Source organism: Anticarsia gemmatalis, chromosome 2 (assembly GCF_050436995.1).
Source record: "Anticarsia gemmatalis isolate Benzon Research Colony breed Stoneville strain chromosome 2, ilAntGemm2 primary, whole genome shotgun sequence".
NCBI classification, from domain to species: Eukaryota; Metazoa; Arthropoda; class Insecta; order Lepidoptera; family Erebidae; genus Anticarsia; species Anticarsia gemmatalis.
The window spans coordinates 11,264,624-11,280,719 of NC_134746.1; the positions used below are offsets into that span (position 1 = coordinate 11,264,624).

General features: G+C 33.5%; 1 protein-coding gene across 6 annotated transcripts in view; it reads left to right on the forward strand.

Annotated features, from left to right (window-relative positions):
- LOC142984699 (rab GTPase-activating protein 1-like) overlaps nucleotides 1–8,703 on the forward strand; it is a 36,093-nt gene extending 27,390 nt beyond the window's left edge. For 4 of the 6 annotated variants that reach the window (XM_076132454.1, XM_076132455.1, XM_076132471.1 and 1 more), the window contains 5 exons: nucleotides 182–285; nucleotides 1,111–1,282; nucleotides 1,665–1,798; nucleotides 2,087–2,180; nucleotides 3,960–8,703. In XM_076132454.1, coding sequence (XP_075988569.1) covers nucleotides 182–285; nucleotides 1,111–1,282; nucleotides 1,665–1,798; nucleotides 2,087–2,180; nucleotides 3,960–4,264 — 809 coding nt within the window. In that variant the 3' untranslated portion in view covers nucleotides 4,265–8,703. Of the gene's footprint in view, nucleotides 1–181; nucleotides 286–435; nucleotides 561–1,110; nucleotides 1,283–1,664; nucleotides 1,799–2,086; nucleotides 2,181–3,070; nucleotides 3,105–3,959 lie in introns of those variants that run through there. The other 2 variants (XM_076132461.1, XM_076132487.1) reach the window with 2 other exon arrangements.
- Nucleotides 8,704–16,096: the final 7,393 nt, after the last annotated feature.

The window sequence follows — 16,096 nt, forward strand, 5'->3', positions numbered from 1 at the left end:
TATTCCCACAGATTATTATCTTAAATCGTTAAACTATTTTTGAATTAAACCTATGTGACTGTTACAAAGATAATCTGTTATGGCCTACCATCCATACTCTGTTTAGGCATAATTTAGTGTTAACAGAGTGTTCACTATTCAATGCTATAATCGACTATATATGTCTCTTTGTATATAATAGAGTCAGCAGAAAAAGAGAAAATAAACGTGGAACTGGAGAGGCTGAAGGTCATCAACACACAGCTGCAACAAGAGAAAGAGGTCCTTGAATCACAGTTGACTGAGGTAATTATTAATATTAATAATTATATTATACTAAGATTTATAAGTTGTCTGTGAATATTTAATTAGCGAGATGACGGTAGTTATAAATAGCTTAGCTTCTAAGAAGTATTTATATACTAGTCCTTTATAACTTGTTTGTATTTATTCCAGGTAATGTACTGGTATAATAGTATATAATGTCTTTCGGTTTCGCAATTAGTGCAAACTGCAAATAGTGTACAAGTAGAGGTTGTAGTATATGGTCAACATAATGTGGCTGATTAAGATTTTATTAGAACGGCATGCGGTTGCAGGTGTATCAGATATTTATTGTTTTTATTAAAGAGATAGAAACTAACGGTGTTATTATTATTCGCCATCTGTCATACGAAAAGGCTCTAAAAAAAGGAGTGACGTATTCCAGAAACTTAAAAATCATTGAAATAAAAAATACATTTAATTAGTTTTTTTTCTATCTCGGGACTTAATTTTTGCACTGCCAACATTGAAATTAAACATACTTATCAAAACACAGATATCAAATATAAACAAATTGACTATTAAAAGATAACATTCAACATGATAGCAAATATTTTATTTATCAGTACTTTTATAACACATTTTATTATGTAACATGAAACACGATAGACACCGCTGTCGAGGCCGACCACTACGCAGGTGGCATGATGATATATCGGCATTTGCTGGTACGTCATGGCGGGGTACAAAACAGACCTATTTGAAAGAAAAAAAGTTGAGATCCTTGCCCAGCAGTGAGGACACATAAAGAGCTAACGAAAAAATATATCAAATAAAAAATTCAGCAGTATTTTATCGTTGGTACAGGCTCGTTCATCGTCGGAGGAGAGTCAGAAGGAGGCCGTGCACTACGCGGCGGTGGCGCGCGACTACCGCGAGATCTGCGCGCGGCTCGACAAGCAGCTGCACCACATGCAGGACTCTGTCAAGGACTGCGTCAACTGCAGTCTCAAGCTCGCGCAGAAAGATAACAAAGAAGGTAAGTCATCGTGAGTTCGTGTTATATTCTGAATGTTGCTGTGTATCTGATATAAATCTGTATTTGATAATTTATCGAATGAAGATAATATTGTTTATGATTATGTTTTTCTACAATCAATATAATAAAATTTTGTGATCCGCTATTTTTGATTTGATCAAATGGTTTTTGAGTATTAGGCTGCAAATAGAATCGAATTACTAACTATTAATTAGATAGTATTTTTATATACGTCATTTATGCAATATTTTGAGCCCTATTATCTGTCTAATCGGTACAATTCGTACGCATAAACACTTCAAAATATTTGATCAACTCAAAACACAATTGTAAATATTGTTTAAACTACTGCATCTTGTAACAAATTCGTTACTTTGTTCAGAAACAGAACAAAAAGGCGATGAGAAGGAAGGCTCAAGCGAGACAGAGGCGCGGCTGCGACAGCGAGTGCGGGACTTAGAGCTGGAACTAGCGCAGGTCAAACTGGCACATGTGCAGGCGCAGTGCAGCAATCAGGTACATACACTAAGTTTTATATTCCTATTAATATTAAACATGACCTATTATATGCTGCAATATAGACTATTAGGCTTTTACCTAACCTCATCAACTAACCCCCGGTTTCTGAGGTACATTTAACGGTAGCTTATCTATTCAATAGCGTTAAAACTTATATAAAAAAAGGAAGGTGGGAGGGTGGAAGAGTTACAAGCGTACATCCATCCTCAAAAACTCGCATTTACGTTAGTCAAGATTTACGTTAGTTAAGAATATAGACTAAATGCCAAAATATTTGTATTACAGGAGCTAAGTCACCAGCTAACGGTCGCCCTGAACGAAGTCCAAGCAGCTGTCAATCAGAAGCAGTCCGTCGCACCCTGGCTCGTGCGCACGCTCGGTAAGAATAACTATAACAAAACAAAATACAACTTGATCCTAGGGTCTTTGTAAATTACACAAATTAAACTTAATTTTATTTATCACTTAAGGCCCTTACATATACGTATCTAAACGATTTAAAGAAAAAAAAAACATTTAAAAAGAATGAATGGCAGTTTATAGTTTTCAAAATTATAAACTGCCATTCATTTTAATTGTTTGGATACTTAGCGTGGCGCAGTCGCCATGTCATCTTGGCGAGTAAAGATCCGTAATCATTACTTGACCTCGTGAAAATGTCTATGAATTACGATATGTTTGTTTAAGTGCCTTTAGTATCAACACCAATTAATAATAAATAAACACCAATGTTGATATTCACAATAGCTTTACTTCTTCTTTTCTTTGTATTTACACTTAACATACTAAGATTATACTCAATTTGAACGCGTTTTTCCTACAAAAAAATCAAAATGCTTCCAAATTGAGTGCTGCCTTAAGCTCAGTTCACAATGCACAAAACAAAGTTAACTAGTTATTAACACGTTTTTAAATACCATTCACTATCTATTTCACAATGTAATTTATCGGTTAAGAAGCTTATAATCAAATAATTTCTTTTGTGCTATGTCAACATAGGCTTATAAGTTTCCCGACTGCTTTTGTATAATATGATATTTCGCTAAAGAGATGACGAAATTAAGAAATTTATGAAACACCATATGAATACAAAAAAACTGGTTTGAATTTGATTATCTATAGAATTGATTTTATAATGATATCCTACTGTTGTCACAAATTATATTTTATTTTTTGTAGATATTATAGAAAATATTTTTTTTTTTCTTTCATCTTTTTAGCGATATGTCGACTGGTATGTTAAAATATGTTTTGTTTGCCCCATTGTAGGTCATTAACAAGATACCAAGTTAGCAGTGTGGAGGTGATTCAGTTATCTATATATATGTGCATTTTATATCTATGTTTGCTTGCTTTTATTTGTAGCCACATATAATCATTACACGTTCGCTGCCCCCGACGCGTATGCGTATGCGTTTCGTAATACGCACATACGCGTCAGAGGCAGCGAACGTGTTAAAACCTTTGACCAATTTTATTATTATTAGTTATATAGGTACATTGGTGAAACTAAGGACAGTTTCAAACAAATATTTGCCAATATCATCTCATAATTTCTTATTTTGATCGATGTAGTAGGAATTTTTACTGTCAACTCGCTCATAATTTAAACTTTGGACAATGAAGGACATATTCGTTTGAATAAAATAGTACACTAAATAATATTATAATGTACCGGGTCATAAACGCGATTGAAAATTTAAGGTTAGGATACCTTATTTGTTTACCCGACATTTACAATCGCGTTAAAGCCCCGGTACAATATAATATTATGTGTTCAAGTCACGAGAGTTTAAAATCGTAAAGACACTAAATATTTTATTTTTTTTCATGTTTACATTATTTAGTAGAGGAATGCTTAGCCCTGCTTAAAACTCTTGGTGTTATGTATAATATGTGTGTAATAAAACTATGTAATTATGACAGTTTTGTTGCTCGAATACTAATTAATTATCATACCATATAATGTTTGCTAGGGTAAATATCATCGACAATAAACTTCGATTGCGTATTATTGGGTACAAACTATGACTTTTAATGTTTTACTTAATTCTTATGCTAAATATTCTTTCAATGTGTGATGATCATCAAGCTAGATCTTTATGTAAAAATTTTAAAATGTCGACAAAATCGTAACAAAAATTTTTTTTTTTCAAAGGTTCCATTATGGAAGCGGCGCAGAACAGGCCATCGTTTCAAACATACCTCCCGAACGCTACAGACCAACCAGCCATGCCGCTACACAGACAAGGATCGTTCTCAAACAGCCAAGGTTCCCACAGTCAAGTGAACTTAGACCGGCGCGTGTCAGACCCTTACAGCCCAGACGTCGTCAGAAGGAAGAAGGACATAAACGCCAAACGTCACTCAATGCTCGTCGAATCAAACCTCTCCAAAGAGGCTAAGGAAATCAACCGACGGAGCCATGACGTCACTATTGTCAAAAACCTCTCAATGGGTTGACAACAAACTCCTTCATACTTCGGTTAGTTCGAAAAACTTTTGTTTTTTTTTCTTTTCGTATTATTTTCGGCGTGAGGTGATGGAAGGAAACGGATGTTGTAACACGCTTAACCACAAGTCTTAAAACTACAGTTTGTCTGTCTGTTTAAAATGTATATGAAACTTGTGGCGCGTGTACGAAGTGCACATAACCGTAACACTAGTCATAATGTAATATAACCGAGCACTTGATTTGTTTCTATTGCATAGTATTCTAGATATCTTTGTATTGGTTACCTATGAAGCCGATACACCAGTGTATATTGAGCCGTTCTGAGTTTATATTATCATTCCAGTGTAAAATTAATGGTAATTGAATCTCTTGTATGAAGGGAAGGTACTGTCGAATATATAAATGATTATAATGATATTTTATTCAAGAATCCTTTCAAAATTCTATGTTGTTTATAAGTTTGTATGATTTTTTCATGATGTACGCAAGAGAGTGCCTTCCGGATTAGGTTAAGTAATATAGAAATTATATTTATTAAAAACTTTCAGTATTTCGCGTAATGTTTAGTTATTCGTCTGATTTATTTATCTAAAATTTTAATGTCTCCTATTTACTATTACATATCAGAAAAATGTAAGCAAGCTATAAAGAAATATCGACATCACAGTAGAAAATTAATTATTGTATAAAAAAAGGAAAATATAGGTTGGTACAGACCCGTGTTATTCTGAAGAATAAAATGGAACATTCTCACAAATGGCGTTATAAAAAGAGGTTTACTTTTGAATTTCGAACACCTAATAGGCTGCTGTAAGTTGCAAAATAAAAAAGATAGATTAATCGAAAAAATAACGAATATGTGTCTATGCGGTGCCTTTATGTATGCAGTACTGTAATAAAAAAAAGTACGATTGGATGCATAGTGAAGCACTAATCTATTCAGTTTTAGAACACAGCCTTATTTGCAGCAGTCATAATGAACCTTATTAAAGGCGAACAGAGTTGAAAATAAAACGCATTGATAATTTTAAAAGGCCAAAAATTTTATCAAATTGTTTCTGGGTGTTGGTGTATAGCTTATGAAGATTGATCTTAATGATGATCGAGTCAAATTATGATATGAATCGAAACGATGGAAAGTATTGGGACCTAAAGAAGTGATCGTTTAATATATTTATTATCTTATTATTTCGGTTGTCTCTTATGTTTTCTTATGAATGTACATTATTATATTATTTTTTAATATTAATAAATGATAGCGTCTAGTTATTGTTCTAGAGTGTAAACCTGTATTAGAAATTATATTGAAAAATGTGTAATAATTATTATAGCGATGTAACTCGGCTAAGTGAAAGAGTATAACTATTATGATGTATTTTATAAAGCCATATATCATGAGAAAATGCTTTGTAATTTATTCGCTAATAGAAAATCTATGGATTTCTTTGCGACAACGATTCATACGTATACGGGATTTTAACTCTTATTATAAAGTAATAGGAGCTGTTTTCCATTGATATCGTTCGATTTGTTGTCGCGAATGAACCGTCTTAAATATTTGTTGTCATTCGAAATTATATTAAACTTAAACATCATGTTTCGTGTTATAATGCACAACAGCTTGTTTAGAACGCGTGTAAAAGTGAGAAATGGCGACGTTATACGGTACATGTCTTGTATAACTTATTAACTGCCATAGAATAGGAACTTATAAACGAAAAACAACAAAAAAATATACTTCATTAAAGATTTATGTATTTAAATTTTTAATTTTTATCCAATATTATGAAGAACAAACTACTGAATTTATATGAAATTCTCGAATGTATTCTTGATTATATTTCCCAAACTAAAGACCAGTTTCACGACTTATGAATAAGTCTCAGATAACGCATCCGGCGGATAAAGTAAGGGTCGGTTTACATCTGATGGAAGATGCGTAGGGCGTAGTTTAACTAGTATGGGCTTTGCACCAACTTGTCATCGTTACGCGACTGATAATACGCGACGAATTTTCCGTCAGATATGAACATGCCCTTAGAGCTGTTAATAAAATCCACCTGATAAGCTTATTGAAACTTATAAAATAAGAAGTGTCACTGGGAATAAGTATAAGTATCCAAGAAATAAAAAATATATATTTCCAATTACATTCCGTTCACTTGTTATCTAAAACAACATTAAGAGATGTAAATAAGTATGTAATCCTCAAAATTATATAAATTAACATGTATCCCGCTATATAATTGATATTTGTGATTTATAAGTAAACCGAGCAACGCTTTGTTTATTATTGTAGAAGCTATTATGTTAGATAGTTACATAAGCTGTTTGTGTACTAACTTGAAAATGGGAATCACTTGCAGATTGTAACAGTCTTTTAAAAATGTGCAAATACTACAGATTTGATATTATATACTTTATCATTGTTTATGAAACACTGGGTAAACACAGTACATAGATGAAGTCTAAAAATCTTCAGATGAGAATTTATGAGAAAAACTGTACTTTTAGAAATATTTTAGACTTAAAATGAATGGAAAGGACAGCCATGACGTATGGGGAACACCGTGCTTCTGATACATAGACACCGTTTCCCGCGCTGCTAAAAACGTGACTTCTTAGGTCTTCTTTAGGTTAACGTGATCGAAATGTTAATCGCATTTTCTCTATGATTGCTTAAGTGTCTATCGAAGCGCATAACATAAGCGTGTCGATTTTGTTAACGTTAAACAAGTTACCACTCTGATTACTTCCGTAGAAATTAGTGTATTTGATCGTGTCGTCGCGTTGCTGTCGTTGTCATTCAATTTAAGGTCTTAAACATAAAGGGGTTAATTTAAAAATCTGTCATTTGATCTTGATTGTACTGAAAAGCAGTGTATTCCCATTTCATTTCCTAACCCCCGTACCTGTAGTTATCTTATGAGAACTTTGTTTATTCATAATAACTTGTAGCGTAAGGCTCTCTGGATGTATGCCGCGTATATCATTTGTATGACAATAATTTTATCTTTGAGGAAAGTTCATTTTATTTGTAAATTGTTTGTTGTTTTTGCTTGCACTTGGTTGTAATGGAATTTAGGACACATTGAGTGTAATATATCAGACGTTCTTGATGAAAAGACATCATATTACTATATTATACATCGTATATCGGTAGCATTTCCTTGGGATTATTTGCAAAGTATTGTGTGAACGTTAATGTCCATATCACCATACCTGGTATATTATTTGGTATTTTGTGTTTTTCTTTCACATTTGCATTCCTTTTACTTATTTGTCATTGGCTAGATTTGGAGCCTGCGAATCAATAATTACCAATAAGTGATATTACAAGTATCGCTTATGAACTTATAGGTGGTAATATACTGTCTGGAGTGTCCTTTTGAGTTTTGCACCGCACTTACTTATTTTATCTACATTATGAAGATAATTTGTTATATTGTAATAGGCATTAACAAAGGTACATTGAACACCAATATTTTGTGTAGCTGGTTAGAGATAGGGAGGCGTATAGTTTGGATGGAAGGTCGGAGAGTTTTGATATGTGGCCGATAGATGGCAATAGGTCCTTTATATGGGACATAACTTAGGAAGAGAGGGTACCATGCACGTTTGCTTGATTATTTAAAGCTGGGATTGATATTCCAACCAGGTTTTATTAAATATACGCCATAATGTATATATTTGTACTACAAAACGTATTACGATTGAATATAAGTTATATGTAGACTATTTAGAGTTCCCTCGATTAAAGTCCTATTGTACAGAACTTATTTTGATCTCTATTTATATTATGAAAATGTATTTATTAGAATTCAGAAATTATTATAAAAATGATGATATTCGATTATAATTAATAATTTTAAATGCAGCGGCTGAATCGCATTTTCTTGGCTGTAGATATTATATTATTATACTCTATTACTTTGCAATAAGTAAGCTTACCAATATAACCTGTATCTGCAATATTCTTTAGTCAAAACTATTTTGTGATAATTTAATTCTAGTTGATGGCAAAGTTTGTTATGAAAAGAAAAAAACTTTGTTGTTGACTTAAGGTCTGAAATATACATGTTATGGAAAGGAATTGTTTGTTAACGAGTAGAAAATCTACGTTTGTGTATATCAGCGATCTATAAAAAATACGAAAACAGAATATTTTACACGATAAAAATGGGATTTGTGTATTTTTTTTCGCTGGAAATAGCTTCAAGTCTTTTCCTTATAATATGTTATTTCAGGCTAACACTTCGCCATACTCTGTACGTATAGTATACAGCTTAGCGGTGTCGTAGGTGATTATGTTATAGTGTCTAGAAACATAACAGCTTTATAAATACGCCGGTATCATTAGATAGTGATGCAAAGTTAGTGAGTTGTATTCGCTGAGATATGTTGTTTTAGTCTGTCATTTATGGAAATAAACATTTTACAAACATGATTTCTAGTTTCATTTATTGTTTTGATTTAGTGTCTTTGATGTTTGATACATTACGCAGGTGATGAGAATCGAGTAATGTTATGTTTGTCTACGCTCGGTTTAATCAGCCAATTTCGCAAACACGCATTGCGCAGACAAAACAAATATGACATTAAATGTAAACTGTTTTTATTCGTCTGTCTGTTTCATTAAGCCGGAATAATAATTCTGTTTTTAATTGCCAAAATGTGTTTTCTTCGGTAAATATTTTAAATTATTTGTATGACTTGAGCTGTTGTGACGTAGCGCCATCTCTTGTCGAATAGTACGGATAGCGACATCTAGCATGGAATAGCAAAACTGCAGTTTCATTTGTCTATAATAGATGTCACTACGGAACTCTAAATATGAAACTTGATTTTTTTTATTCAGGCAGGAGCATGATAGAATTCTGAAAAATATCGGATTTTTTATGTATTCTTTGTAAAAAGGATTTGAGTATCGTAAATTAATAATATCTACAGTAAAAAGTCATGATAAAGATTTATTATTATTTGTTTTGCATTGTAGCTAGACTTCTAACACGAAACAACTGTTTTATAATAACTAATTTTAATTAAATTATAAGTCAGTACTAGTAATGCTCTATTTAGTGCATTTACTGTGTCTGTTTTATTTATATTGTTTACTTCCTACAGTCAATAAAAAGCGCACGCAATAGAAAATAGTATTTATAAACCTTTATGTTAGTAATTATATTTCTCGTCGGCACGCTTCATTACTTCGATATAATAGGGACATAATATTATGAAACAAATAAATATCGTCACACTTGATATAAAAATAGGTGCTTTCATTTTATTGCAGAAGAAGTAGCGACTAATAGTTTCCGCCGAATTGTCATAAAACAAGCGTTTTATTAGCGCGTGGAGAATTATAATTATCTATTACTAATTGCGTTCTTGTTTGTTGGCCTAGTGATAGCTAATGCACTAATTTATTATAATTTAGAAGACCTACATTCAATATTATATTTAATTTTCAATCTCTGTCCCCTTTTGATCAACGAAAAATCTTATGGAACTTGGTTTATGTACATAGTTTGTAGAACTGGCTTTCGACAATTATATTCCTATTTTTGAACAAAGTAAATTAAGAGAAAGAGAATTGATAGAGTTAAATGTATGACCGTCCTACAATTCGGGAAGGACGTCGTTTCAAATTTAAAGGGGGCATTTACAGCTATAACTACGATAACGAAGGTCGGTTTCAGGAGTTTGTATCGCTTCAAAATAAACAATAAATATTGGTGTTATCGTTGCGTGTCCACTAACGCCAGCAGACGCCGCGTCGTGTGACGCATGCGTACTACACTTTGTTAATAAACAGACGATTATTTTAAGACGCAGACACTTTTGATAAACCGCGTGAAAGCTCACTATTTATATCATCGCTTTTGTCTCGTTTAATGCCGTCTCGAAGACACTTTATTGCGCAGTACCTACTCTTATGATTTAAGGTGGGTTAAGGTTGAATGAATAACGTGGGAATGTTTTTAAACAAACGGATATGTTGACAGATCGTTTAATTAGATGAATATGTAGTTAAAACAAAACTTGCAAGCTTGATGCCAGGCCATTTAGAATGTTAACATTGGTAATGATTTAACGTCTGCTTGCACTGCAACTACGAGAATGAAAATAATTCGTCAAATTATCTAATAGCTAAGATACTTTTTAAAGTCTTCGACAGAATACTACTTAATATAGTTTCATTTCAACACAATAGTTTTTTACCAAATTCATGGCTATAATATAAGAAATAATTACTCAGAAGAACCTTTAGTACATTGACCTTGTTAGGGCTCACAATTTTACCGATCATTAAGAAAGATAAAAACAAACACGCTATTAATATAAATTATTCATTCACATGACCTTTTTACGTGAGAACGATTATTCTGGTAGATTTTTTGCGTATAAAAGTAAAAATATGCGGGCAGGTGAGACGTACGGGCATGTGCAGATGTGGCTCCCCGGCGGAGTCGCAGGCGCCGAATAGAACGTGTGAACGGAAGTCGTTCCGGGTGGTGTACGCTAGTGTACGCTACTTGTCTAAGAATGTAGGGCGTTGCTATGTTACGTTGCGTAGTCGTGTTTTTCTTTCTTTACGTACGTCAAGTTGTTATTTTTTTTGTAGTGACGGTCTTATGTTTGTATTTGTTAATCGATTCTTTAACCGTAACTTTGTTTTGTAAGAAAACAGAACATGCTACAATGATTTTAATCGTGAGCTTTCTTATGAGACACCTAAAACAAAGTTTTTCCATAAATACCTATATTGGTTCATCTCTAATTTATTTGAAAAAGTTTTGTACCAATTCTATGGTTATCTAGCCGATACCTACTAATTGAAAAATCTAATAAATGAGGTCAAATGTTGCATAAATGCGTTTACCTTAATAAGGGTTCTTTTTTGTTTATCAGTAACTTTAAAATGGCTTCAATATTTGACCGAGATTTCTAAGAATTTTACCCCAAAAACGTACCTACTTTCCTTCGTGACTCTTGTTATTACAGTATTTCGCAACAAATTATAAGCAATCAAGAACTAATAGCAAGTATTTTTTGCTTCCATTCATTTTATGGAGTGGTCTTTCAATAACTATCACAATTCTTAATCTATTGTCGTGAAGTGTAACTAGTACTAGGAGTTTTCGAAAGCAAAAGCAAATCGCTAGTGAGTTAAAAATGAGTTTCCAAAATATGTGTTTGTTGTATGTTTCACCAATACTAGAGATAATTTTTATATATTTTTTCGTCTTGTTTCAAGTGGGCGTAACTGTATATGGTCAAAGATCATATTTAATTAAGAATCGTACACTGATATGTGTACATATTATAACTTCCCAACCTTGATTTCGTTACAATGAGTAATTGTACATAGAATAATTCCTTTTCAATCATTTAATAGATCAAATAACCTCTCAAGTATTTTACTAAGAACGCTATTTTTCCCTTGATGTATTCCTACTCGAGTTGCAAGAACACGATCGAGAACAAATAGTACGAAGCCATTATCGGCATTATAAGTTAAAAGAGAACGGATTGATATAGAAAATATATAATAGCATTATTAACCGTCTGACCACTTAATAGAGAGCCCTGGCATGGACAATGTATCTAGATTGTTATAATACTGCTGTATATTTCTGAAATAAGGTAGATGCATTAGACAAGCCACCGTCAGCTGCATAAGCCTGCGGGTCATTGATGTTCTAAATTCTGAATTTCGTATATGTTCAACAGCTGCAGACCGTACAAGGCTCTCTACTAAGTTGTTACACTATGATTATGTAACAAAATAGACTTACTTTTATACCGTTAAGTAGCAATGAACAGTTAAGTATTACATTTAAATTTTAAAAGTGGGAATGCCATTTATTTTCAAAGATAATGTCAACGCTATCTTAAGTAATATTTGTATTTTAGAGTTACATTTCTTTGCGATGATGTCACCATTATTTTGTAGCACGACAAATGCTAAAGAAAGTAAAAGACATAGAACACATTTATCTCTTGGCTTTCTACTGTTCCCTAACCAAAACTGATTGTCTTACGGATCTCTCATATATCAGAGGCGATATGGAAACAATCAAGTGGCCTCTGGCGCCAGAATTTCCTGAATGAGTGTTGGTTTCATAGTATTTTACTTAGTATTTGATCTCAGTGGGCAGAGACTAAATGGGCAATCTTAGGTCTAACAGAATTTAACCATGCCGACGCAAAAAGCTATTAGGTATCACGTAGAGTTAGATTCTTATGACAAAGATGTTTTTTCCAATAAACCTAAGACTTAATGCTGATTGGATGAGATATTATCTGAAGCTAGATAAACATCACCTTTAATGTGGCTTTTTATTGAAGCGAAAGTCTTACTAAAGACTGTCGATTTGAAGTTAACGATCTTTAAGTCACTATAATTATGGCCATTAATGAGTTATTTTCAATGTTCGCAAGTGACAATCTCTATAATTATCTATTAAAAATGAGAAAATCTGTATAAATATTTATTTCTATGTATGTATATACTTATATTTGTGATGGCAAGAGTAGTATACTCAAGACCTTACGACTCTCTCAATTCGGTAGGAGACCCTTTCCCAGCAGTGGAACAAAATAATATAGTCCATTTCTATGCCGAGACGACTGTATCGATTTTAGTAAAATCAGAGCGTTATTTATTATATTCCGAGCAGCAGAATCAAATATTCAAAATGGAGCAACTAACTTCTATTGTTCAACGGTGAAGAGCAAAGCCGCGGTAAACTAATATAGTTCCATAATATTGGAAATTTGATTTACTAGTTGTTGAGTCAGTAGTGACCTAAAATTGGGGCAAAACGTGTGGAAAATCAGGACACCTGGCACCATTAGATACTACTCATACTCTAAAGTTGACTGGTGGCGAAATTAGGTCCCAACGTCTATGTAGGCACCATTCCAATTTTATTTACATTATATCAATATTATTTTAGTTGTCGTTTCAAGTCCAGTTCTAACAAATAAACGGAAATTTGAATTACAGTGAAATCTTAAAGTTTATTAAAAAAATTGGTTTATTAAATAGAGGTTCGATTTCCTAAAACTATCAAGAATTGACAACCGAATGACTATCAATAAATCTTGTATGAAAAACTAATGTAAATGAGTGTTGGAAATCGGATCCTTAGTACCTAATATTTTAAGATTATTAACCAGTGTCGAAGTTTCATAACGTTTCTAGAAAATATATATAGTTCTAAATTAGCATTTCAATCGCTCTGATTACAGCTTTGATTTGCGTTATTAAACTTGAAAGTTTGAAATGGTGCAAAATCAATTCCTATTTTCGACTTTCGAATCTATTCTTAGGTAAGCAGCATCCCTATTTCAGTTACAACCGATGATCTCATAGTTACAACTTATCATTAGTAAGATTCCTCTATGACGATTGCAGGAAGGAATGTTTAACAAAATATGTCCACTAACAGCGTGCAAATTAACTGTACACAATGACAACTTGTATGTTTTGTTTCATTTCACTCGGCTGCGTGGCGACAGCGGGGCGAGTGCGGGACGGCAGCGGGGCAGTGAAACCGTCGCGTCGTCTGTCGGTCTTGTAACTTTCCCACACAATGTTATCACCTGCTCAGTGAAATTACTGTCAAACGTGTGACCCCTACGCAGGTTCATTTCATAGTAATTAAGATATAATTAAGATGTATTGTTTTAGTTAACAAGTAACGTCCCATTCATATTTGTATAGTTTTATGACAGAAGAGAAGTTAAAGCCTTTTGTTAACACTTTAATAATGTAAAGCTATCATATAATAGTACTTCCTATTGTTTTTACAACATGAACGTGAAAGTATGTGAATGTTTACTTACCCTTATCATTCCACTGCTGGGAAAGGGCCTTCTCCAAGGGAGAAGTGAGAAATCCACTGCGTTGGCGAAGTGCGGGTTGAGTACGATGCATTCCCAAAAAAAACGTATTAAACAAATTTTAGACATGCAAGGTTTCATAACGATGTTTTCTTTCATAGTTAGGCAAGTGATAACTATTTCTACTTCGAAAAGTCATTGGTGTGTTGCCTCGGGTTTTCGCACGTATAGTTTATAGCCTGGATTATTATTATATACTTTTAATGCCAACAACTTGACACGCGAACAATATAACAACAGTTTTAATGATGAACGCTTCTTCCTTGTTCCGTAGACGTGAATTCAATTCCGAATTCAGTTACATCGCTTGAACAAATAACCTTTAGTATGACTCAAAGCCACTACTTTATCCTAATCACCAATAAATCGATACCGTATATTCTCGAACGAGTGTAGGAAAATCCTTTAAATCCCTTAGATTTCCTTTCTGTACTATAAATAACATATTTATCGTTTATATAACAAATAATAGGCATATATGGGATTATGAAGAGAGTGTTGGAAATGGTTGAAATTATATTTGCTTCTGGTATTACGCTTGTCTAACTTCACCGGCGGTCTTCATCATTTATGGCAGAAACAAAAACATGTAGGTATATTGAACGGGAGGCGTTGATAGTTACTTGTAACGCTACTAACCTCTGGTTTTTGAGGTACATTTAACGGTAGTTTATCTATTACATAACGTCAAAAATCATACAAAAAAAAAACGCTATTGAACAGATAAACTACCGCTAAATATACTTAGAAACCGGGGGTTAGAGGAAAACAAATTCGTATCAGTAACTAATAATTGCTGACGGGTCCGTATAGCGATAAGAATTTTAATGTTTTAATACCTTATTTGCTGCCCGTCGCACCTCATTGAAGGCGGGACCAGGACCAACCACTGGAACCACTGGATTGAGTTACATCAGCCCCGGGTCCTCTCCACAGATCGTCACTATTACTCCAATATAGCACGAGAAGCAGTTGAAATCGAAAAGCACACTAATATTAACTGCGATGAGGGATACCGCTTATCATCTACGTAGAATCCAGTTATTAGCAAGGGCAGCCGTCGCCAACATGACGTAACGCGCCATTGTGAAGACTGGGTGTCGAAGTACCGACAATTTTGAACTATTAAACAATAAAAAAGTGGCGATTAAGTGAGGGTAGGTGAAACTCGCGGTACAAGGAGACGACGCTTAGCAGCCGCATCAGACAGCCTGTGACTACGTTGGATGCAATACATAGTTGTAACTGTCAGATTCGTAATTAGTAGTAGTCAAAGATATTCAAGGGAGTAGGGACTTAAACAATTTTTAACACTAGTTTTTCTACTGAGTGTTCAAAAGTTGATACCTACTCCTATGGGTACATACTCAACAAAGTTCTTCGCCGCGTCTGCCTTTTTGCGATAAATTTCAAAACTACTGAACGGGTTTTCGCGCGTTTTTCCTGGGAGGTGAAGTTCTACGTAAATTAGTTGAAATATAACGACAATTGTTTAAGATGACTTCATTTCTGTCGGTCCGCTTATATGTCTATTTTATTTACCTGACTCATCTGTCATAATAACTTAACATAACGTCAATAATAAATCAGTACAAGTGAACATCTAAGGAAACTCGAGTTGTATCGTTTTGATCTCTCATTAGCCGCCATCTCTAAATAGCCAGACAGTTTGTCTGTGGTTTATTTGTTGCCTAAATTTGTTCGTCTCGCTGTCACATCCGAGGTTACTTGCCGGCGCTTGATAATTTATCTTTATGTTCAGTATATGGGCGTTTTTATGATCCTGAACGGTTTTGGCTATTTACTATTTTGAGGATAATTTTGAATGCAAATTATAATACGACAGGAAAACAAGACTACTTTCATCGGAAGATGATTACCGTAGATTCTTTATCTCCAATTTGGTGTCATTTCATATTTTCCATTGC